Here is a 25,935-nt window from a genome sequence, read left to right as displayed (position 1 = left end):
GTAACGGCACTGAGTATGTTGCGAGACGATCCGAATCGTAAGTGAATACTATACTAGTATAGTTTTCCTTTATCCGTCATGGGTAAGATGCACCAGATATTGTTTTCAGTATTTGACGACATCATGTAATGCGTTTGCTACTTTATATTAATACCAAATACTTTGCAGTGTATACGTATACTTTTTTCCCCATTTGTCCGATAATTTATAACACCGAAAACTGTACATGTGGCAAAAGCGAAAGCTGACGCTCATGGACTTTGAGTCCGACAAACATGTTTTGTTGCTGGTCAGGTACAAAGTTACAACATAGAACTGACCCACGCGATAGATGCCAATCTATAAAAACGTTGCAAGTTTGATACGGCTCGCTACATGACATACAAAGTGACATAGAATTCTTGACCAGTCACTACATAGTATCAACTATGCTTGTAGAATGAGAATGATTTTTAGATGGCTGCACTTGGAAAGCATAACATCATAACAGACGTCCATAGGATACAAAAGTAAAAGCGCAAATACATGTAAATACATGGTAAATGTTTATACTTGGTGAATGTATCTATACTTTTTTTTCAGACTGCAGAGCGAATGGCGAGTCATGTGAGAAGTGCCTAGAAATAAAGGCGTCCTGGGTGGGTTTTCTTGTTTCTTTTTTGTTTGTGAGTAGATATGTGTGGATGACGTGTCACCATTTTCGCCCAGGCAATTGTACAATTATAAAGCTTTTGTATTTTGATCGCGCTGTTAGTGTTACTTGTGCAATTAGAAGAAACTGTTGTGTTCGTTTCGTATGCAGCTATCATGCGATCGCACCCGCTGAAAAAAAAGTGTACAAACTTCAACAGACCGGACCTTTCTTTTCTTAGAGATAATTCAAGATAATTTTAGAGGCTATAGGAATCATACTCGGGTTAATGCATTTGAGCAACAATGAGGTTCTTTATAAGCCAAGGCTTTTGTTTCTAAAAAGACTACCTCTACTTCAACTTCTAGAACTTTTTGGAATTTTTTGTAACATGCCGCCATAGCATAGTGCATCTGAGATATACAGTCAAACCTGTATTAGCGGCCACCTTTGCACAGCAACCACCTGGCCATTGTGATCAGTGTCGGTCCAGTGTTGACCTAAGCATTAGAAATAGTTTATAGCGGCCACCTGTCCAACGCGGTCGCGGCCACCCGATTTCCGGTGCCGAAGATACAGAAACACTGCATAAAGCGACCACACAGCGGCTGCATGTCATCCTGCGCCGAGTTTAAATCGTAGTTTGCAAGGATTTGGAGTTCTCGACAGGGTCATTTTGGCGGTAGTGGAAGGTGCGCGTGCCTTGAACGTTAGAGCACAAGTCTTTGTTGGCGAATTTACCAACATTTCGCATGACAATATCAATCATTTTCAGTAAATTTTTGGCAGGGTGAGTTAAATTTTGGCAAGGTCAGTTAAAAGTTTTGAGACGATCGACACAATGTTACTTGGTGAGAAAGATAAGTGGGTACTGAGATCATAGGTGGGTAGCTCGTGATCAGTTGATCAACATTTTCTCTATAGTGGCCACCTATCTATATCGGCCATATTTCTCCAGTCCCTTAAGTGGCCGCCATAGACAGGTTTGACTGTAATCTGTTATATCTTTCATTCCCAAAGACCAAAGAGCCCGCGTGCTACTGGTATGTAAACACCAGCACCTGTCGTGCACTTCCGTCTGGACAGGACAAACCACCTGAGGCGTACAGACCCTACTCCAAGTGGGGGGGTTGGAGCTTCTGCTCGCGTGAGTTCTTGCGAGTCTCCGTCATTTTTGTGCAACAAATCTCAGAAAAATCTCCATGAAATATGTACATGTAGAGCTATGTAAATTTTATGCAAATAATTTCCACATTTGCGTTATCTATGCATGGTTCTCCAATAAGTAACTCAGGAGTCACCAGTATGAAATCCCCATAATTTAACATCCAATCAGGCAAATCAGGTTCCACCTGCCATAAAATTGTGTTATATGTATTGAAGTCCTTTCTTCAGTTTTCCTAAAATTTGTTTGGGAATAGAGTGAGTCCCACCACGACTGATCACCTCATTTTTTTCAGCCGGTATGTCTCCCGCCACTTTCTGGTTCATAATCGTCGGTCTGCCCATCTTGGGGGCAGCTCTCGTCTGCACTGGTTGTCTGTGGGTTTGTGGGTGCCTTCCAGACTGGTGCGACAAGACACCGTTAGTACTTTTCTACTTGAATTCAGACGTCAAATTGATAAAAAATCTATTCTTGAGCCACACAATCAAATGCTGTAATCGTCGATTGTTTCAAATCAGAATGATAAAAATCGCGAGCATAACCTTTTATATATTTTTTCGAAAGACTTTTGCCTCTTGATCGTGTCTGACTGCGAAAAGGGGTGGCCTTTTATCTGTTGTGTACTTACATGTAGTTTTCACAAGGTTTTCGTATCGATATTGGACATGTGTTCTTATTGCATTAGGTATTTCTTAATTCATTTTTGTACTATTTATTTTCTCTGTTTCTGATGACTCGCAGAATCTAGCCAGTCCAGTCGGTTGTGTTGGGTTTGAAATGCCCCAATCAAACTCCACTGAAAAATGCAGCTTTGGCCTTTAAAGTCTCCGAAAAATGCAAATGTTTGGCGCAGCTGCCATGATTTTATCAGGGTGACCATGTACACTGATTTCTGTTCCCGTAACGTTAGTCTCCAAGCAAAGGCGCGGCTACTGCTAGTTTTTAATGTGTTTTAAGCGTTTTGGCTGACCCCCGGCATTGTCTGGTTTTATTTCCGTCTGCCTGCCAAGTGTTAAGTTTTTCAAACAAAATGTGAACTTGTGTTTACTTCAACTCAAAGTCTAACCAATGTCTATGAATTAGTCGTTTTATGCACTGTATCTGTTTGCGCACTTCATGAGTATATTTCATTTTAAAATACCACATGCTAGACCAAAAGAAATAAAGCTGAATCTTGATCTGAACTCGTGTTTTGAAGTATGATAGCTAGTCGGTAATAGGGGAGAGTAATGTTACCCAAGTCAATTAAAGTCGCGTGGGAGCACCACAATACGTCAATATTGTCGTAAACGTATCTACCGTCAACAGTACAAAGTGTCGTAAACACGCACGGGACCGCGCAGTGCGCATGCCTGTCGCCCTTGGCAACCGTGTATTTGTTTGACAACTCAGCCCGTCTTGATTACGGCGTTCTGTTGTGCGGTAGTCAGGAAGACGTAGCGCGAGGAATCGGACGGATATCTTAGCCATCCGCAGTTTTAAGGAGCAGTTTTCGACAATTAGAGGAAGGTTGAAGTTCTAAGATGGCCATGGCATACTATGGACGCCCTCCGCCTCCAGAGGAGAGCATTTATAACCTTATACCGAGGGAAGAAATCAAACCATCCAAACCTGCTAGGTTCGTGGAAGGAAAACCCGGAATTATAAAGAATGCAGGGTAAGTTTTCACCATTCAAACATAATGCTTCGAATTCTTTACGTTTTAAATCCCGCTGTTGTGTGCCTTATATATTTGAGTCGGTTTTGTATATCTGTTAGTGAAACGACAATTGTTGTGGGTTCAAAAATAAACAAACGCAAAACATAACTTTCCAATTTTGATTCGGAAATGTCTTGAAACATCGCAACTTGTTTTGTTTTGTTTCCTTGTCTCCAAGATGTCGTAATAACAATCTTATAATTAAAACTTATGTCGGTATACTATACTACAGTGTACCCTCTTTTATACTGGTATAGCTATTTTTATATTTTTTCCTTATCCTGCCTTCATTTTCCCACAGTTACACGTCCAAGTTCAATGACACAGTTAAGACGGAACTTAAGAAAGACAAGGCTCCTGCCAAGACGATGGGTCCAGCCAAGGTGGACGTCAGCCCTCCCAAACAATTCCTCAAGAAACACCAGAAGGAGCCAAAGCTGCCTCCAAGTAAGTCGACTTTCTTAAAGATAAAGAAAAAGACACAAATCATAATAGCGTATATAAAAGAATGCATTCAAAATCAAATTGAATAAAGTAACAATACTAACATTTCAAACATTAATTACAAGTAATGTTTAATTCTCAAAGTAAATTCTGGAAGGGCAGATTGTATCAAGTTCTCCAAATAACTTGTTTTTTTTTGCCATTAGAACATGTTCTAGAATGTCATGAAATATAATCTTCCTCCCAACATCTGCTTAGAGATAACAGGTGTTACTTTTCCAATATGGTTCCCTACAGATTTGGAAAATGGATATTTCATATTTAAAGCTGGAAATGACATAAACGAAAATCAGTAACTTGGGCTCCCAAACAATGTAGTCTGTGATAATTCTTAGTTACCATGGCTAACACAATGTTTGCCCCTTGCAGAGTCCGAGTTCCACTACCCAGACGAGGACAAGAAGCGCCCCGCGGTACCCAGGAAAGAAGAGAAACCCCTCATGGGATTGCAGACCAACAAAAACTTCATCACGACCAACGCCGTGGAAAACATCATGTCCGTCCCCAAGAAACCCGTCGCTAAGTACGTGGACACACCCAAGGGAGCGACCTTTGACCTGGACCCCTCGGGCCTGAACCCAAAATATGTGCAGAAAAAGGTGAGAATGAAATTTGTTAACTTAAAATACCTTATAAATAAAAATAATTTTCATGACCGTTGCCAGGCTTGAAGAAAGTTGTCATGACTCGGAAAGTCCAAAACAATCTCCATCCCACTCACTCACTGTTCGGATGTTAATTTTGTTGTGAAAGCTGTTTTTTTAAGCTTATGAAAATACATTTTAATCAGTTTCATGTCAAGAAGTTCAGATATTTTGGATGGACAGGGTGGATTTTTTTTCTCTCCCATATATAGGCATTACAAGCAAATTCACCTTCCTTGGGACAGCCCCGATTACAATCTTCCTAGCTAAAATTTGCCAGACTTGTAGAATATGGTATGTCTTGGAGAGTCCTAAAACGTCTTGGTTGTTTTTTCAGGACTACGGAAAGACTCCCGAGTACCTGAACAGAAGGAAGGAAGAAGTGCAGAGAGCGCAGGAGGAGTACGACGCCTACGTCAGGGAGCACTTCAGACGAGGGGCCATGAAGTCCCTGTCAGAGGCAGAGAGACAGGTGAGTTTACCAGTCTGAGTTCACCTGTCTGAGTTCACCTGTCTGTTGTGTTTAACAATAGCTAGCACTGACACCTGTTAACTGTGCAACATACACTCCATTGCTTGTACCTGAAGCTGAACATACTATTGTGACAATTCAGTGCCTTAAAGATAGTAAAACCTTTGTTGTATTTCTTGTTCCAACTTGCAAAGTATGCTATAGAATTGGGCTATTCCAAGCTTGAAACTGTGTTGGCAGGTGTTCCTTACATTCTACTTGATTTTCTTTGTACACCCCTTATTTTGAGCCCTAAAATTGTAAAACACTCTGACTAAGTTTCTTGTATTTTCTCCCCAGTCGATGTTGGACGGGCTGAAGGGGAACTGGGAGCTCCTCCACCATCAGTACCAGGGGCTCTCCGTCGTCACGGATACCGCGCCCAAGAAGGCCCGCAAGGAGCGCATGGAGGCTGAGATGAAGCAGTTAGAGAGAGACATAGAAGCCATCGAGAAACATAAAACCATCTACATCGCAAACCACTGAGGAAAAGGTCCAGTTTCGGGGGAGGGGGTTACAATGGGTCAGGCCATGTTGATTTGATTATATGGATGACATCAAGTTTCTGACATTTAAAAGATAAGCAAAAGTTTTAAACCATACTCCAAATCGTACAAAGCAGCTTCATAATAAGCAAATGTATGCTGTTTTGCAAACATAGATAACGGAAAAATGTATACTAATGTCATAGAACATTAGAAGGTCAAAGAAAACGTGAATCACATATTCTGTGTGTTCTATCATTTGTTCAAATTTCCTGACCACTTTGATTTCACTATGAAGACAAATTTTTTTGTCAAACTTTTTTTATTCGCACGCCGGCATAAGTTTATGGATTCCTAGAGGATATTCCATATAGTAAAATCAACATGGCCTTACGATTATCATAATATATTACCTGAGAGCGTTGTTCTTGTTGGAATACTGAGAGAGAAAATGGCAAGGGTGAAAAACAAACGTTAACATGATGAACTAACCTTTGCAACATGACGAACATTTTGTATCTTACAATCATAGTGCCTTGATATTTAAATGATGTAGTCACACAGTTGTACACATGTACAGACAACTACTTCCAGCTATGGATGATAATGCACTACGCTGCTTTAGAAGTTGCCAACATTGAATTCTCAGTGCATCCTAACATAAACGCTACACTAACAGCAAAGTTATTGCGTTACATTGAATTCTCTGTGCACCCTAACATAAATGTTACGCTAACAGCAAGTTTATTGCAGCAAAATTGCCAACAAGTGTAATACTTGGCAAGTTGCCAATGTACTTGACTCTAAATGTTACTCTAACAGCAAGGTTCCTCCAGCAAAAGTGCCTTATTCTTTTGTAAACTACACTGAATGAAGTGTAACACATTTTCTATATCACCTGCAAGTGCCTTTATGGAAATCAACTGTCCACATTTAGAGAGTGTTAAAGCAAATCAACACATTTTATACTTGGTCTGTTTGTTATTTTAGTACTCCGTCCTTGTGAAATTTGTCACAAAGTATTTAGGACACAGATTTGTATATATATAACCTGCAGCTCTCAATATGTACATAATAAAGAGAAAATGAAAGTTGTGATAGTTAAAAGTGAACTGTGTGTTCCTCTTTTCTCTGTTGCACCGTTTATTGAGGTTTCTGTTTTCATGAGGCGAACAACAGGCGACAAACCTAAGAGATAGTGAATGATAACTTAACTGCAGTTTTGTGCAGTCTGACAAAATTTTTTTTATCAAAGGTCTTGAAAGTAAAAAGTATGAAAAGATATCGAATTAGATGCCGAAGTGTTGAATCAGATGCAACTCTGCACCAGTTGGAAGTGAGGGAAAAGTAATGTAATTTGAACATGTCCGCGGAAACGGTCTACAATTCACACCTGTCCCTTGACCTAATTCAGGTGGCATTTCAACAAGGACAAAGAACACACTTGATCTATTTAGTAGTCTTTGGAGTTCTGCTTTCTTAACTGAACTCTACTCCAATAATATGGCCTCACCAACATAAACCCACGCTCACATACAAACACAGTTGCACACACACACACACATAGATCCAGTCACCTTCACTCACAGACACATGCATGTACACACAAACACACTAATCACAGACACAATACACAAAAGTTGCACACATACAGACACACTGACACAAACATACACAAATCACATACACATACATTAACACACACTCATACCATCCATTTCAATCAGAATAGAAATTGTACAGACCCATATTAACAAACATGACCAGAGTTCATCAGTACATTCCATCCTTTATTTCTGGCTCCTTTGCGAGGTTAGCAAAACTGCAATGACTCTGCTCACCTGGAGCGAACTTGTGTAAGTACAACTATAAAGTCAACGTTGTGATATTATAAGTAAAGTTTATCATGCATTTCTACATATATTTATATATATATTAGCAATTGGAAAGTTTCATTTCTTATTCCACAAGTGTTTTTCTTCAAAGTATAGATCAAAAACACACAAAAACCGAAGACTCCTAACCTTAATATTATGTACAATGTATAAAAAGGAATTTACCTTCATTCAGTGATTCGGAAATACTCCTACTACAAATAGGGAAAAAGGCGTCACAATAATCGTGAATCTGATATTTCATAAAGACATTTCAGTTATTGCTGACTGAGGTATGTACAGTGCAGAGGCTTTTTGCTATTTGTTTTTTTCCTGAAAGAGACTGCATTTTAATTTGTCGGTACGTAGTTTGGTGCTTCTGTACAAATTGGAGGCATTTGTTACAATGTGATACACTAAATAAACCTCACAACTGCCTCAGTTGACAATCCAACATGTTCAAGCTCACGTTTGCTGCGCTTTTTGCTCCCCTTTTGAAATACCGTAGTCTGGCACTAATAGAGAAACAATTGGCATTTCAATTAACCTTTAATCCGTGGGGTAACCTATATCCGTTGTATTCAAAAAACAATGTGTATCTAAGGATTTCAGGTTAAACCATGGGTTTCAAATTGAAATATTCAAAAAAATTTTCAGTGTGCAACTACTGTCTTTGGACTTGACGATGCCAAAATACCCTATTTTTAAATACAACGGAAATAGGTTACCCCACGGATAAAAGTGACCTAACATCATTTGCCTGAAATATTGGCCCCAAAAATTGGGTAGGCGATTGAAGGAGCAAACTTGAGCATGAACAGAATGGAATTCAAACCTAATCTCACAACATGGATTGCAGCGAAATTGGTCATACGATTTCACAGTTGCAGATTTTAAAATGCAGAGATTGTTGTCTAAAACACCAATTATTATTCCATCAAATCACAAGAGAAATTGACTCTTTGGTGAAACAATTCATGATTCTGTAATAGCATCTTTGAGAGACACACCAAGTGTTTTAGTTGGTTGATGTATCTTTCTTTTTGACAATCAACATTTAGGAATTGAAATCTGTGGTTGAAAAACAGCTTGTTGAGTGCAACGCTACATGCCTGACTGTATATCTGGTGATGCTGTGAGTTAAAAAATGACAGAGCTCCAGCTACAAAAGTTTTTCTTGTCCCACTTATTGTTTGGGGGCCCAAGATGTTCATTTTTGTTGCCAAATCTATCATTTTAAGCCTATTAATACAAAATTTCATCAATTTCATGTCATGAAGTTCAGCCTTTCTGGGTGGAAACAGAAATTTTTTTTCTGTCCGAAATGTCAAATTTCCCTCCCAAGACGGAGGGACGGGTCCTGGAGACAGCCCTGATATTAACAAATGTCTGGACAAATTTATGTTATGTATTATTTCTAAACCTGTCAATAGTGAAAACTCCAAGACACTTGAAGTCAAGAGACACTGTAGACAGGTGGCCACTACAGATTAAGCATTCATAATGGTTGGGTCAATGGGAAAAACGGCCGCGAGAAGTGGCCACAATTGCAATGGGCTGGTCAAGGGTCCTTACACTGAGGTGGTCACTGCCACACCAATTTGCAAGAATTAAGTGCTGTAATAGGCTGCAATTAACTTCAAGGGAATCTTTACACCTGGTATGCAAGCAGGGTTATGATTCTAAGAACTGGAAGGTCCAAAAGTTTTAATCCAATTTGCAAATCTTTAACGGCCTTAAAGATAACACTTGAGTGTTTTCTCTGGTAAGGGATGAGAAACTGGTCAGCTGTGACAAACAAGAGGTCACCTACTAGAAGCCAGTCTCTCACAGTGACCTTATCAAGTACATGGCACCAACAATGACCCACCCTCTAATCATTATACACTTTACTAGCATTCTGAAGGCAAGTGCTTAATATGTAAAGGGTGTTAGAACTGGTCGAAACCTCTTCGCCTTAGGCAGAGCATTTAGAATTAGAGAATCTTGACTTGCATGTGGTATTAAACTTTTGTATTTGTATAAGTGCTAATGACATGTAAAATGGTGTTACAATTCTTTCTAACTTCTTTTTGGCAGAGATTTTTGGGGATTTTGAATTGCAGTTTATAATTCACAGCTGCAGCAAAATATAGTTACTACATGAGGCAGTGAAAAGACTTGGATTATTTTTAAAATGACATCCATTTGCATGATTCAAATGTATCCTATAGGGGGGTGGTATATATTCTCACATTCCCCATTCCATTGCCATTGTGGAATGTGAAAAATTCAAGTATAAATACGGAATTCTACAAGTTCAAATTCATCAAATTTATTTCATCATTCTCCTTTGGAATGTTCCTGATCTGTGAAAAATTTCCTTCTCACTTTTATGTGCTTTCTTTTATTAGCACTAATCATTACACCGAGTCTAACTTGCACATATCCCTTTCTTTGACACCTTTGGGCCACACCAACAAAATTCTTTGTTTCTCAGACTTTCTAAATCAGGGTTGTAGCCAGCTGGAAATCATTTTCCATCCCCTCGATTTTGAATCCTATTGAGCGCCCAAAAGCTCCCCTGGAAAATTTTGAAATGTAGACCCTCTGGCATGCTTTTCCTATATTTTGAGGTGTAAATTTTGCTGGTAGATTAAGCTGTTCAACGACATCTGTCTTGGTGAAAATTACACAAGGGAGACAGTTTTTTTATATCTTTACATATCAATTCTTGTCCGTCACAGAGGATAGAATGGGGAAAATTTTATTCCGTCCCCAGCTGCAAAATTCCGTCAAAGGACGATAGGACGGGTGCTGGATACAACCCTGTTTCAAATGACGTCTTGATCTACGTAACCTGATACTTCGTGTCCAGACTGACAGGATTTCCTTATCAGGACTCAACAGGCTTCAATATCGGACATGTTCGACACATTCCTTTCTCAAGTTGTCGTCTTGGAATTTCAGTTGGTCCAAGAAACAAGTAACTTTGCCAGGTGTCACCATTGCTAAGATTCCTCAGTGTTACAACAACAACCTCTCTCTAACTGCGTCTTGTGATTCATTCTGTCTTCTCTGCTTCTTCCGCTGGTTTCTCTGCGTCTTGAGTCTCAGCCGGCTTCTCTCCAGCATCTTGAGACTCGGCAGGTTTCTCGCCAGCGTCTTGAGCCGGTTCTTCCTCCTTCTTCATCCCCTTTCTTGCCTTGTACCCCTTAAATCCCGCCTGGATTTTTATCGCCGCCTTTTCCGTCTCCGGATCATTAAGATCAATGTCTATTTCTTCGTCTTCTTGTGGTGCGGATGGTTGTTCCTTCTCAGGATTTGTCGTTTCTTCCTCTTTCTTCTCTTCTGCCTTTTCTTCTGCCTTTTCTTCCGCCTGTTCCTCGGCTTTTGGAGCTTCTTCTTCCTCCTTCTTGTTCATCCCCTTTCTTGCCTTGTAGCCCTTGAAGCCCGCTTGGATTTTTATCGCTGCTTTTTCCGTTTCCGGATCGTTCAGATCAATGTCTATCTCCTCTTCCTCTTCCTTTTTATCTTCTTTCTTCTCTTCTGTCTCCTTCTGTTCCGAGACTTCCTCAGCTTTTTCTTCCTCCTTAGGAGGCTCCTCCTTGGCAGGTTCCTCCTTAGTTTCCTTGGTGATGCCCTTACGCACCTTGTAACCCTTAAATCCAGCCTGGATCTTCAAGGCAGCTTTCTCCGTCTCCGGGTCATTCAGGTCAATGTCTATTTCTTCCTCTTCCTCTTTTTTAGCTTCTGCGGGTTTTTCTTCCGCAGGTTTCTCGGACGTTTCTTCCTCCTTGGGCGCGTCTTGCTTGGCGTCATCAGGAGCTGCCGGAGCATCTTGAGTCGTCTCCTCCGCAGGTTTGTCCTTCTTCATCCCCTTCCTCACCTGGTGACCTCTGAACCCGGCCTGCAGGGACAAGAAGAGGACACCTTAATTAGAGATTGGTTAATTTTGACTCAATTACTTATTCACTGGTTTGGCTGTAAAAGATGTACCTGTATAGTTAGGACTGCCCAATTTACCAGTTGCTATTACAAATTAGGACTATCTCTGGGGTTGGGTACACAAAATAATTTCTGATATGGTACTCTTTTACATTTTTATGAGTAAGAAGAATCTAGGGAATAAGAAAACGAAGAGAGCACATTCATTAGAGATCTAATCTTGATCAATGATTTATTCATCAGTTTGGCTCTGAGAGACATACATTTTTGTACAGCTCAAAAGGCTGCAAAATAGACCAAACAGACTTAACTCTGAGGATGGGAACATCACATAAGATAATTTCATCCAATCTGATACGTACTAATTACGTACTTTTACAAACTTGTTGAGTAAAGAGTGAGTCAGAGAATAAATGACCCTCTCTGGTAATACTGATGGATTTTGACTCATCAAATCAATACCTAAACCGAAGGAATTGCTGAGTGCTGGAATGGGAGATGCAAAACAACTATATACTAGTAACATAATTTGTATCTGTCCTAATTATTATATTTCCTATGATGAATATGGAGTGAGTCATATAATGTGTGACCATCACAAGCAACAATGATGGCCTTTGACTCATGTGATCGATAGAGAAACCAGATAGTCTCTGACAGAATGGGGTGGAATATCTGTGACAAAATAAATAGTAAAGATAATTAAGGTAGGCCTAAACCATTTTGAGAAAATAGGGGCATTGGGCTGTTATCTACTACATGTCTAGGGCACAGTATTGGAATGCGGAGCCCATCCCTATCCTTCCACCCCTCCAACCAAAGTTAGATACTAATTTTTACACCTGGGTTAAGTGAGGAAAGCCATGTGAAGTGTGGAAAGCCATGTGAAGTGTCTTTCCCAAGAGCACAACGTTGGTGTCATGTCCGAGGATTCAAACCCAGGACCTCTAGGTTCTAGACCAAACGCCGTACCCTAACCATTACACCAACACCACACCACACTGGGACAGTAGCAAGCTGAAGAAAACTAATCGTCTGGCTACACTGATAATCAAAGAAGACATCATCACACTACCATATAGATAGGTTCTGTAGGTGGATTATTGCATTTCCTACAATACCTGAACATGCATGGGTACCTATAAACTATCACTATTCAATATACGCAGCTTAAACTGGAACGAAAATGCACACAAGTAGCAAATTTAGTTTGAATTTATTATATTCACAGCTTGCGCACAAATTGAAAATTGCGACAGGTATTATGTTATATCATAATCCATATTCCACAAGACATATTACATTTGTATGCTTCTAATCTTTAAGGGTTAAAAAAATGCATTGTAGACACGGTTGATTTTACAATTCAAATGTAGTTGTTATTGTCAGTACGTTTATTGTATTCTAAAGTAATGTTTTGATATAAAACGAAAATAAGCATCAGCATCATTCTAAACCCCTCTAGTTCTTTATGATAGAGAATTTACATGAACGTTTACTGTATTGTATTCCCACAGTAAAATTCAGCTAACCCCAACCCTAAACCCTAACGATATACATCTTCTTCCAAAGTTGGAAATACTTGACATAAAACCTAAATCAGCATCCTCAGCATCCCCCTAAGATTCCCTAATGTTTTACGGCAGAGAATTTACATGCACAACACAGCCTGAAATCCTTAGGTTCATCGCTCAGCAATAAAGCACAATAAAAAACGGGCCAACCCTGAGCCACACAAAGCTGTCTCTGGGCGGGGATTTTATATTGCGGTTTCGGATAATTCACACGCTGTCACACTCTATCACTTCATCAGTGTGCCTGACACATTCCAGGGCTTGAAATACCCCCTGCATATACAGGTTAGTGCAGGTAAAATTGGAGCTGTGCAGGTATTTCTGGTGTCTACCAGCACCTAACCTGCACTGGTCCATGTACTGGGTATATGTAGGTTAGTGCAGGTAAAATTGGAGCTGTGCAGGTATTTCTGGTGTCTACCAGCACCTAACCTGCACTGGTCCATGTACTGGGTATATACAGGTTAGTGCAGGTAAAATTGGAGCTGTGCAGGTATTTCTGGTGTCCACCTGCACCTAACCTGCACTGGGCCATGTACTGGGTATATACAGGTTAGTGCAGGTAAAATTGGAGCTGTGCAGGTATTTCTGGTGTCCACCTGCACCTAACCTGCACTGGGCCATGTACTGGGTATATACAGGTTAGTGCAGGTAAAATTGGAGCTGTGCAGGTATTTCTGGTGTCCACCTGCACCTAACCTGCACTGGGCCATGTACTGGGTATATACAGGTTAGTGCAGGTAAAATTGGAGCTGTGCAGGTATTTCTGGTGTCCACCTGCACCTAACCTGCACTGGGCCATGTACTGGGTATATACAGGTTAGTGCAGGTAAAATTGGAGCTGTGCAGGTATTTCTGGTGTCCACCTGCACCTAACCTGCACTGGGCCATGTACTGGGTATATACAGGTTAGTGCAGGTAAAATTGGAGCTGTGCAGGTATTTCTGATGTCTACCTGCACCTAACCTGCACTGGTCCATGTACTGGGTATCTGCAGGTTAGTGCAGGTAAAATTGGAGCAGTGCAGGTATTTCTGATGTCTACCTGCACCTAACCTGCACTGGTCCATGTACTGGGTATATGCAGGTTAGTGCAGGTACATTGGAGCTGTGCAGGTATTTCTGGTGTCCACCTGCACCTAACCTGCACTGGTCCATGTACTGGGTTTATACATAAATGTCCTATTTATATATGATGTAGGTGTATGTGGATTGTTATAAGCTGCATTGATAAAGTATAAAAGAAAAAATAGCAATGGTTCCTGATCAAATTTAGTATGATTCATACTTCCTATATATACTTCCATAAGTTCAGAGAGGTGCTGGTAGAATTTGTCTGGTGCAGGTAATTTTCAAAACAGTATTTCAAGCCCTGCATTCCAAGACAAGTTTCTTCCTTCAAGTTGATGGAGGTTAAACATCCAAGTAAACAATATGCAAAATACAATTCAATCTCTACAACTGGACAAAAATGGAGATTTACTTCTGGATATTTCAAGTGACATCCATCACTCATTTTTTAGTCAGCATCATGCACTTAGTCTAAAATTGTTTCTGCCGGTTCATCATAAATGACGCCGAATAAGAGTGATGGATGTCACTCAAAATATCCGGAAGTAAATCTCCGTTTTCATTCAGTACTCAAAACATCTGGAAGTAAATCTCCGTTTTTGTCCAGTTGTAGAGATTGAATTGTATTTGAATATTCCATCAGTATATGACACTGCTTTTATAGCACCGCAGACACAGAATAAATGCCAACTTGATGAAGTTATTTACAGATTATTAACTTATGATAGAGGGAATTTGACTTGCTCTGTGTTCTCAGCATTCGTCTCCAAATTTCAACAGACTTCATGATACAAAATGATTGTAAAAAAAAGGCAATACTGCAACTCAATGCCAATATCAACGTCTATAGACATCCCTCCCATTTTCCGTTTAATAATATCTCAACCCCTCCTTTGCTTTAAAATTAGCTTTGTAGTTGATAATGACAAATCTGCTTTGGCTGAATACAATAATTATATTGTTCATTAGTCCTACAACTGACATTATTTTAACTTCTCAAGCTTTATGGCCAAAACAATTATTGAAATCAGAAACGGGTGATTATTATATCTCACTATCTCCTCAATCCTCGCCACATCTCAAACCCTCCTTTGCTTTAAGAATAACTTCTTGCAGTTGACTTTAACAAATTTGGCTGACTACAATTATTATGTACTGTTTTATGAGTGCTACAACTGGGCTTAATTTCACCTGCTTTTTGACCAAATATCATATCTCACTATCTCCTCAATCCTTGCCATATCTGAACCCCTCCTTCGCTTCAAGATTAGGTTCTTGAAGTTGACTTAAACAAAATTTGGCTGACTACAAATATGTACTGTTTTATGAGTGCTATAACTGGGGTTATAAATTTCACCTGCTTTTTGACCAAATATCATATCTCACTATTTCCTCAATCCTTGCCATATCTGAACCCCTCCTTTGCTTCAAGATTAGGTTCTTGAAGTTGACTTAAACAAAATTTGGCTGACCACAAATATGTACTGTTTTGTAAGTGCTATAACTGGGCTTAATGTCACCAGTTTTTTTTTACCAAAATGCTGCACGTACAAAACAGCACACCACAATCAGCAGAAACGTGCCGGTAATATCACATCTCATTGTCTCCTCCCTCCTTGCAATATCTCAAACCTTCACTCCTTCGCTTTGAAATTAGCTCTTTGTAGTTGACTTCAACAAATTTACTAAGTAGATTATCATCTGTTTTATGATTGCTAAAACTGTACTAAATTTCACCGTCTTTTTGACCCAAATGCTCCAAGTAGAAAGCGACACGCAATCAGCAAAACTGGGATGGTAATATCATATCTCACTGTCACCTGTGTGCTAAATATAACTGGGCTTAATTTCCCCAACTTTTTAACCAAAATGCTGCAATCAGAAAACGGCACGCTGCAATCAGCAAAAACGTGACGGTAATATGACATCTCATTGTCTCCTCCTCCTTGCAATATCTCCCACTCATCTGCGGTTTGCCTGATCGCACCCGACTGCACACAGGCCATTAACACCAGTCCGCTTCCCTCACTCTCTAATAAGCTGCCACTTCTATTGCTGCACAGTCAATTAAGACGCACTCCTGAACAGGCACTGTCAGGTGGAGCGCAGGACGGCATCATTAAGATGCACTCCTGAACAGGCGCTGACAAGCGGAGCGAAGGACGGATCATTGTGAGATTGTTCGGGGAATTGTGTCTCCAGCCAAATTAACATTACGGTCCGAACAGAACTAGAAATTAGTTGATGACAAAAATAGATCATTGGTATAATCATCATACGAGAATTTGATATAAGTCGATGATGCATATGGTATAGACATTTGCCAGTACAGTCAAACCTGTTTTTTTTTTTTAGGGGCCACTTCTACAGAGAGGCCACCTTACCATAGTGGCCACTTTTTGTCGGTCCCTTGGGTATTTTACCTACAAGTTACCACCTCTATACAGAGGCCACCTGTCTATAGTGGCCAAATTTGTCCGGTCCCTTGAGTGGCCGCTATAGACAGGTTTGACTGTATTTGCTTTAACCATCATGATTATTGAAATCTCCAGAAAAATTAGAATCATTGGATAGATCTAATTCAAACGGAAACATCAAAATACTGTTCTGTTCTGAACGATATGCTGCAAGATGTTAAATGTAAAGTTAACTCAAGAAATAAAAATGGGCTTAAAATGAGCCCAAACTGTTATCAGAGAGAGCAGTTAAAACGAAAATACTTTAATTTTTAATGATATAACAATACAATGTATCTCTACAGAGACAATATTACGGCATTTGGGGAAATTTTTATTAATTTTTTAACAAACACATGATTGGCAGCTGTCAGTCATTCCCCTGATCTCACTGAATGCATATGACTCCGTTATCTTTTAAACTTAATTATGACTCTTCTTGTGTTCATGATGAGAAGAAGAGACATTCAGTGCAAAATGATAGGAGTTGAATTGTTCTTCCTTACAGGCAACTGTATGCATTGCCACAAAATGTGGAAATGTCAGGGAATAATTGTTCCTAACTGATGTGTTAATGCTGTTAGCAGTTTTAATTGAATACATAATGCTCAATATCTGCAGCAGTTTCAATAGGACTCAGGCCCCTTAATTCTTTCTTACCATGTATGAATTACAGATAAATGAATGAATGCATATAAAGATTGGAAAATTTCAGGCAATGACAACTGTAGTTATAGAATCATCAAAATGTTTCAAGGGAAAGAGTCCGGACAAGCCGCCCGTGATGATGATGATGATGAATAAATTGAAATTCACACTGAACTGAAATGTTTTACGAGGAAACTGCCATCAGTTTATTTGCAGTGCCTTTTTTACGGTTGTCATGAGATGTTACGGCCGGGAGGCAAGGGCGGCCATCTTTGTTCCACAGTGTGCACGTACGACCTTGAAATAGGCACAAACCTCCCAAAAATCCATACAAGACAAGGTCGCAAGTAATGAATTTACAAACCGCTGTCAGAAACAACATTCCGCTGTAGAATTAATCATGACAAGAAAAACCTGGTACTATAGACTTTGCTGCCTCGCGAAAATTATAAAGAAAAAAACACAATTTCCAGACGATGTATTTTACGATAATGGATGTTGAAAGTTTCCATCAATGCGAGCGCCGCGGGTACAAGGTCGTAAATGTCGGGCCGGAGATACGGAGCCGGTAAAATACGACGTAAAAACCTGGGGCCGTAGCTGGGTCAGTGAACCGTTCGTTAGGCCACACAAATTTATTTCCTTGGTTTCTTTTAAAGAATTCAGCAAATAATCAAGATGGAAACAAAAGACTGGGAGGAAAACTTAACTGTTACATTCCGATATACACAATTCTCTATACAGAAGGCTGTCATGTTATACACAAGGATTTATCCATTATAGCAAATGAACCTGAAGTGCAAACTCAAATACATAAATTAAATGACATGTGACAATCCCTGCTTGGCAGATATAGGATATATCATTCAAAGAAGGTTTAGACATTAGAAATTCCCCAAATGATTGTAAAAGCCTCCAATGATTGTAAGAAACTTATCCCATACTACAACTCCTGTATTAGTTAGATGAGCCTTCAGTTAAGTTATAGCACTGTACTTATGTAGATGCCATACTTTGTACCTCGTACAATTGTTGTGCAATAAAGTTATACATATTATTCTTACCGAGTATATTTACTCCCTGAAACCATAACATTGACGTTACATGTATGTACCAAAGTACAGCTCTCAAACTCTGTTTTAAAAAGAAAATTTTTGTTTTTTAAATCCGAGAAGCAACAAACAAAATTGCTTTGGGTTTTCATCATACTTCTTCCGTACAACATGGCATACTTAGAATATTAGCACACAAAACAAAAATTAACATTAAGAAATAAACTGCGACCCTGTTATTCGGTCTTCAACATAGAACGTTATAGCATTAGCCTTTGAAAAAAATGATGTATGAATTAACATCTTGGTTAAGGGGTGGAGGTTCATATACATCATGTTTACCTATGTCTCAGCAAGGAGCTGAAACTGGTGAAAATGTCTAAAAATTTCAGCAAATTGTATTTCCACATCCATATTATGAAAAAAAAAGCCTCAGTTCAAAAAACATTTTGTTACTGAACGTCCTTGATTAGAAACTTGCATAATTCTTCAAAATTTACTGATTAAGACTTTAAAATATGTATTTTCTACAAATTGGCACTGGTACACACCTTGTATTTGATGCCTTATTTTTGCTTTGCAAATTCCGTGATTTTTTGTTGATACCAGTTACATGATTGAACATTTTGTACACTGTATTTTATTTTTATTTCAATTTCTGCAAATTGGCCCTGGCACATGCTTTGAATTTGATGCATCATTGTTGCTTTACAAATTCAGTACCTGTGACGTGTTGTTGATACCAGTTACATGACATTTTGTACGCCGTACGGCGCCTTTCACCAATAATTGTATTCCTGATTAGTCTAGCGCGGGTGGGGAAAAAACATTCCTCCATACACCATCAAATTCAACTCCCCACTCACAGTTATACTTAGCAACAATGTCACAAAATCAATACAAGGCAACAAGTTCTGCCACAATGTAACAAACGAATCAATCCTTTTTACGGTTCCCACCGCTGCCCTCTATTCATGTATTCAAATGTAGACATGAAAATTCATCGATTTCAGAACCTCCGAGTGAGTAAGGCCTTCTTTTGTGGCACCCGCTTTTAATAGATCTTTTCTAATTTGATAAATCCCAGAAAATTTGATTCTAAGTAATGGGATATCCATCTAAAATGACAGGCCTGTCTTAATTATGCATGGATATTGGGCTTTTATGACTAAAAACCACTCCTCAGTTGTAATGACTCAGTGTGATCTGGTACTGATAATTCTACACACTGTGTCGCATTTACTAATCAACCTCTTGTTTCTACCTTTGCCAAGAAGTTTGTGCTTTCGGTAACGTATGTTCACCCTTATCCGCGGGGTAACCTATATCCGTTGTCTTTGAATCAGGGTATTCAAGGATATCAAGTCGACGGATGGTGGTTTCAAATTACAATGCTTTGAAAATATTGCAATTTGAAACCACCGTCTGTCAACTTGATATTGCTGCAAACCTTGTTTTGATAAAAACGGATATAAGTTACCCCACGGATAAAGGTGACCTAGCATTACAGTTTGCATTTTTTTGGACAGCAGAACTCGAGAAGTTGTAACAGTAACAGTTAATGCATGATACATCAATGAAGGTAACAGACAACTAGGTAATAAAGAATACAAGGTAACATGCAGTTACACAATCAACGAAATACTAGATTTTTTTGGAAATGGTCAAACCCCCAAATCTATTCGGTTGCTTGATTAACTGTTATATCTAGCATAACTTAAAGTTTATGATATTTAGTGTACATTTTTTTGTGGTTGGGGTCAGGAATACGAAGATTAATTTTGACAGCTTTCTATTGAACTGCAGCGGAGCTTTGATTATTGTAACCTTTTGCGGAGAAGATCTTCAGTACTGCATGTAACATGTGAAATACACCAAACAAACTACTAAATCTGGCAGCTCAGGGTCGCATGATGAGGGGCTTTCAGGGCCAAAGGCTTTCTTGTGAGATTTCTTTAAGAAGCAGAGGTAGAGATCAAGGAAGACCCAAGGAACCGATACATCCTTTACACTCACATCAAAGGAGCGTCTTGGAAAATGAATGAATAATTATATGAAAGTCAGTTAGGGAGGGGCAATGGCAGTTGATTTTACAGGATTTAATTGCCAGAATAAAATTGCATGGGGCAATACTAATCATTCTTGGATTAAAAAAAAAGCATGGCTGAATTGAAATATTACCATGAAAATAGAATCTGAGAGCTGTACCTTGGTACACACAGTATCAGGGAGTGAATGTACATGTAGTAAGGTGCAAGTTTTCCTCCCTGCCTTCTGTTTTAATGCTGGCCAATTTCTAAATCTTTTGTTCAAACTGTCCAAGAAGCAAAGAAATAAATTGATTTGGCCTGAGCTGTTTTGAAGAATGTCTACAGTAGAGACTAATGTTGTGTCATACACTGTACATCTATTTGAGATACTGTAGTAAGATCTTAAGTTCAAGTTCTGCTCCGAACCTTCTGCATTTCATTTGAAATGTCAGAAAATCAAGAAAATAAATTACAGTGGCCCGAGCTGTTTTTAAGAATGTCTACAGCGTTAGAGGCTCCACATGTTGTGTCATATATCAATGTAAGGAAGCATACATGTGGGTCATGCAAGGTTCAACCAAACAGACGTGGCTCTAGGCACCCTCGCGGAGACAATCAAATGCCGTTTTCCACGAAAAGCCGTTCTAAAAAAAGTCAAATGAAATTCAAGGTTGACATTGTATGCTGTTTGTATAATGCTCAAAATTGTTTCCACAATGTTGATTTATTTTATGGCTTTACACATCCGTGGACTGTTGGTATTGCTGACTGCACAGTTACATTCCAAAGAAACAGTCCTTCCAATTGAAGATTTCTCCCAAATTAAGTCCTACCAAAAATACATGTGCAAAGCTGCAGAATTTACATTGCATATGTCCCTAATGCTATTGCGTTTGTCCACTGTCAAGACATTTGCTGATTTAAACACTTTGTCATGACCACATACATTTTAAAAGATCATTTCATGTCCCAATCATCCCCCCCCCTCCAAAAAAAATTAAGTCTTGTCAAAAATGCACTCTAATCAAACCTTTTGCACCTCTGTGCTCAAATCTGTTAATATAATTTTCCCCACTGTTAATGCTTTATGTTCTCTCTACCATTAGATGATTAACAGTGCTTCATTGATGGTATCTTAAAATATATGCCAAATCCAAGTTTTTCTTTAAAATCCTTTGAATTGAACTACATATGATGTACAAAAATGCACTGCTTCTTAATAAAGCTGAATGAAATATTTACACCACATTTCCCCCCACTGGTTTCTGTTTTTCTCTATTCTTTTGTTGATTAAAATACTTCTGTATGATTGCATACATTTTAAAAGATATAGAATTTTCCCATGGAATTATAAAATGTCGACTGAACACAATTGCACCTCTGTGGTCTAGGATGACACAATTACACCACATTTTCCCCACTGATTTCTGGTATTTCTAGATTAAAAGAATTTGGCATGATTGCATATATTTTAAAAGATATGGACCCCCCCCCCAAAAAATAGATGAAAGTAGACTGAATATACTCTGTACATGTAGTGTAGGATGTAATATCTACAGCTCCCATTTCCCCAGTGGTTTCTGGTTTTTGATTGCATTATATTCTAAAGGATAAGCCTCATAATCAAATTCTAATGTACGAAAAATTACACCCTACCAAAAATACATTTATATATATATTATACAACACACTTGCTCCTCTGTGTTATAGGATATAATATTTACATTCCCATTTCCCCAGCGCTGTTCCTTTATGTTCCCCATTGGTTTATGGCATTCTCTATTCTTCTGTTGATTGAAATACTTTTGTATTATTGCACAGTCATTTGAAAAGATATAAAATCCTCCCCCCCCAAAAAAAAACAACATAAATGTATACTTGCACCCCTCTACTGAAGGATATAATACTGTATTTACAGCACATTTTCCCCACTGCTGTTCCTTTATGTTCTATATCCATTTTTGATCAAAACACTACATACCTGTATGTTTCAGAAAAATTAAATCTTTAAGTTACCAAAAAGAAAATATTATACTTAGCTCTTACTGCTGTGTTATAGGATCTAATATTTACAGCCCCATTTCCCCACTGCTGTTCCTTTATGTTCACCCCACTCATTATTCAGCACCCTTCAATATGCAGGTTCCTCCTCTGGGTACCACTGGGATGCTGCCTCCATTTGTGCAGCTTCATCTTTTTATAGCCACCATCTCATCTCTCCCTCAGGTAACCGACAATCGCACCATTTAGAGAAATTTTTTTCTGACTCGTGGAGGAATGTATCAAAGGTGGGTATTTAGACTGATACATAGTAATATGATAAATTTTCCTGTTCAAAGCATTATAATAATGGAAGTGACTGGTCTATATTTGCATGGCACCATTTAGAGATATTTTTTCTCCTTGTGGAGAAATATAGTATCAAAGGTGGGTATTTGGATTGATACATAGTAATAAAAAAATTTTTCCTATTCAAAGCATTATAAATAAACATGATCAAACAAGATGAAATAATAATTGGAAGCGACTGGTCTATATTTGTATCGCACCATTTAGAGATATTTTCTCTCACTTGTGGAAGAATATAGTATCAAAGGTGGGTATTTGGATTGATACATAGTAATAAAAAAATTTCCCTATTCAAAGCATCATAAATAAACATGATCAAACAAGATGAAATAATAATTGGTGGTGACTGGTCTATATTTGCAGCAATGAATATATGAAAATAATTTTTTTTCACTCACACCATTCAGGAAATCACTCTATTTGTGAGGAAAGCGTCTTTAACGAGCAAGATATTTTTGTCTTGCATCAACGAACGTTTCATAAAATCATCACAAAAAGCATAAAATTCTGGAAATAATTATATCTAGGTTAATTCATATCTACCTTCAGATATAAAAACACAACATCCAACATGCTTTTTGAGATCATTTCCAGACAAATCTATGCCCATGCACCTTGAATAAAAACACTCTAACCTACATAAAGACATAAAATGCAGATGAGAGCCACACAGAAGCCTCATCTGCATCACAAATACAAATTTCGCCCCCAGGTGAATTTCAAGCCACAGAAATCGACCCCAAAGCACTCGTTAGGCCCACAGAATCCCCTAGCTCAGTATTGAAATGTTTTTTCTGACAGAAAAACAACCACCTTGCAGCTGTGGTGGGGGTTCGAGGTGCTAAAAACTCCCTGCCTTTTCTACAGTAAAGATGGCAGCCGTCAGGAGCATGTAGTGAAATATGTGAACAGAAAGGATGCAGGGAGAGAAGTGAGGAAAGGGTTACGGATTTTAGAGATCGGTACCTGGATTTTCGCTGCCGCGTTCGCCACCTCGGGGTCGTTGAGGTCGATGTCGACTTCTTCTTCCTGGGGCTGGGTCGCCTCTCCGTCCGTCTTGGGGGGGTCATCTGCGGGCGCGGAAGGAGTCTGCTCCTGGTCTTCTTGTTCCTTCATGGCCTTCGCCTGCTTTCGGCTCTGGTAGCCCCTGAAACAGCACAGCATCTTTAAGGCTCTAGCTCCTCACCGGGGTTGCTTCTTGAAGGAATCGTGCAGGGTTTAGGTAAACCAGATGTCTTGTAGGAGACAGGTTGTCAGGCAGGGACGTTTGGCACTTCACAGTTGTGAAAATAAGCTGCCAATGAGATACAGCAGGCCTGGCCTTGTAAATCAGGGCTGTACCACTGCTGGGAGGGTGGAGGGGTGGGCAGGCCTGGCTTGTAAATCAGGGCTGTACCACTGCCGGGAGGGTGGAGGGGTGGGCAGGTTGGTACAATGAGATACAGCAGGCCTTGCCTTGTAAATCAGGGCCGTACCACTGTGGGGAGGGTGGAGGGGTGGACAGGCTGCCAATGAGATACAGCAGCCCTGCCTTGTAAATCAGGGCCGTACCACTGCCGGGAGGGTGGAGGGGTGGGCAGGTTGGTACAATGAGGTACAGCAGGCCTGCCTTGTGTAAATCAGGGCTGTACCATTGTGGGGAGGGTGGAGGGGTGGACAGGTTGGTAAGCTACCCTCTGCCACGTGGAAGCATTTGGCTCCAATGGCTGCGTCGGGTTTTGAATAAACTGTAACATGGATATTCAACTTCCATATCTGAATTACAAAGAAGAAGAACACAACTGTGACAGCATATTTCAAAGATAGGTCTTAAGATCATCATGATGATTCTGTTTTAGGGAAAAGGGATGCTCTTCCAGTAAGTGTTTAGGCCAGTGCCCGAAAGTGGTCCCTTGAGGCCTTGCACTGAGCAAAACTCGTTAATTTTTGAGATTGAAGAAAAAAATCAAATATTTACAATTTGACAAGCAATGTGATAAATTTGCAGAAAACAGGTACTGTATTCTGAGCCTGGGAGAACAGAAACACTTTTCAAATCATGAATCTTTCTTTATAATCTATAATTCCCTTAAAATGGTAGGCTGGTTACCAGACTTTTTCAAGGGCCTACACAGGCCTCTGAGTCTCTGAGCTGGCTTGTGCAGGCCCTTGATGCAAGGAGCTAGCCTGTGTAAGCCCTGGAAACAGCTTTCAAAAACGGACTGATATAGTACCATTAGCAGGACCTAACGCTAGTTCACCTTTATCTGTTGGGTAACGTATATCCATTGTGTTTCAAAACACGGTATCTAGGCACATCAAGCCGACGGGTGGTAGTTTTAAACTGCAATTATATACCGGTACTGAAAATGTCTATCAACGTGATATCCCCAAATACCCTGTTTTTAAAAGCAACAGATATTGGTTACCCAAAGGATAAAGGTGAACTAGGGTTACGTTGCTACCTGTTAAGTTACTCTGTGTATGTCAAATCATGTTGTTTCAGTTAACGCTAGTTCACCTTTATCTGCGGGGTAACCTATATCCGTTGTTTAAAAAAAAACATGGTTTCAAATTGCAATATTTTCAAAATATTTCAGTGTACCCGACATTTTCAAAATACTGCAGTCTGAAACCACCACTCGTCGAATTGACATCCCTAAATAACCTGTTTTTAAAAACAACGGATATAGGTTACCCCTCGTGAGCTAACAATATATATGCGTCCAGGGACACCTGAAAACAGGCTGTAGCTAAGTGTTTTTTTTTAACCCTGGTAAAATAGATAAAATGAAATGAAATGAAACAGTCTGGCATCCAGGCTACAGAGATGTAATCATGTTAAGGGCAGGTTTTCCCCTGATGACTGTGATGACACATCGGATTCCTGGGGGAAATCTGATCCCCTCCCTGCAGATATCATCTCCGAAAAGTGATGAAGTCATTTCTGTCCATTTTCTCCTACAGCCAATGGCATCTAATAACCTAGCCTGAATAAATCTCGCTTATAGCAGCCCGCCCAACATCCGCTGGGCCCCTCCGCGGGCAGGGGCCAGTTGCAGTCCTGGACAGCAGAGTTTGTGTTACACAGACTAGTGATAACCTGGTACCACTGTAACAGTGGGATTCAAGTGCTGCCAAACTGACCATGCGAAATGGTCCAAACTTTTGGTGTAGTGTTTAGTGGCGTTTTTTTGGTGGCCCAAGTTTGGCGCAGGTTTGAATTCCAGGAGCCAGGAGACTGTTGATAATTGCTGCTAGTGTTTCACCATCCATAGTTTAACTAAGCTTTAGCTTTAGTTCACTGACTGAAGAAAGTGACTATTGAAGACCTCCA

General features: G+C 39.5%; 4 protein-coding genes and 1 long non-coding RNA gene across 10 annotated transcripts in view; 2 read left to right on the top strand and 3 right to left on the bottom strand.

The window, feature by feature from the left end:
* LOC118424803 (zinc finger protein 665-like) overlaps nt 1–25,935 on the bottom strand; it is a 1,044,319-nt gene that overhangs the window by 840,742 nt on the left and 177,642 nt on the right. The gene's annotated exons all lie outside the window — the stretch shown is intronic.
* The window catches only part of LOC118424824 (formin-like protein 2), a 1,075,906-nt gene that overhangs the window by 900,017 nt on the left and 149,954 nt on the right, over nt 1–25,935 (bottom strand). The gene's annotated exons all lie outside the window — the stretch shown is intronic.
* On the top strand, nt 581–2,243 carry LOC118424828. Its single transcript, XR_004832253.1, has 3 exons — nt 581–638; nt 1,652–1,778; nt 2,092–2,243. It is a non-coding gene; the product is annotated as an uncharacterized LOC118424828 (long non-coding RNA).
* Nucleotides 3,168–6,751, top strand: LOC118424816 (enkurin-like). The gene is made up of 5 exons (XM_035833611.1): nt 3,168–3,453; nt 3,797–3,942; nt 4,369–4,598; nt 4,981–5,115; nt 5,455–6,751. The coding sequence occupies exons 1-5, from the start codon at nt 3,320–3,322 to the stop codon at nt 5,638–5,640; spliced, it is 831 nt and encodes a 276-aa protein (XP_035689504.1). The 5' UTR covers nt 3,168–3,319; the 3' UTR covers nt 5,641–6,751.
* The window catches only part of LOC118424807 (neuromodulin-like), a 68,583-nt gene continuing 51,923 nt past the window's right edge, over nt 9,276–25,935 (bottom strand). For all 6 annotated transcript variants that reach the window (XM_035833595.1, XM_035833593.1, XM_035833592.1 and 3 more), the window contains 2 exons: nt 23,586–23,766; nt 9,276–11,402 (listed from right to left, as the gene is read on the bottom strand). In XM_035833595.1, coding sequence (XP_035689488.1) covers nt 10,557–11,402; nt 23,586–23,766 — 1,027 coding nt within the window. In that variant the 3' untranslated portion in view covers nt 9,276–10,556. The remainder of the gene's footprint in view (nt 11,403–23,585; nt 23,767–25,935) is intronic.

Source organism: Branchiostoma floridae, chromosome 10 (genome assembly GCF_000003815.2).
Source record: "Branchiostoma floridae strain S238N-H82 chromosome 10, Bfl_VNyyK, whole genome shotgun sequence".
Taxonomy (NCBI): Eukaryota; Metazoa; Chordata; class Leptocardii; order Amphioxiformes; family Branchiostomatidae; genus Branchiostoma; species Branchiostoma floridae.
Note: the sequence above shows the minus strand (reverse complement) of the source record. Positions and strands in the feature narration are given on the sequence as shown.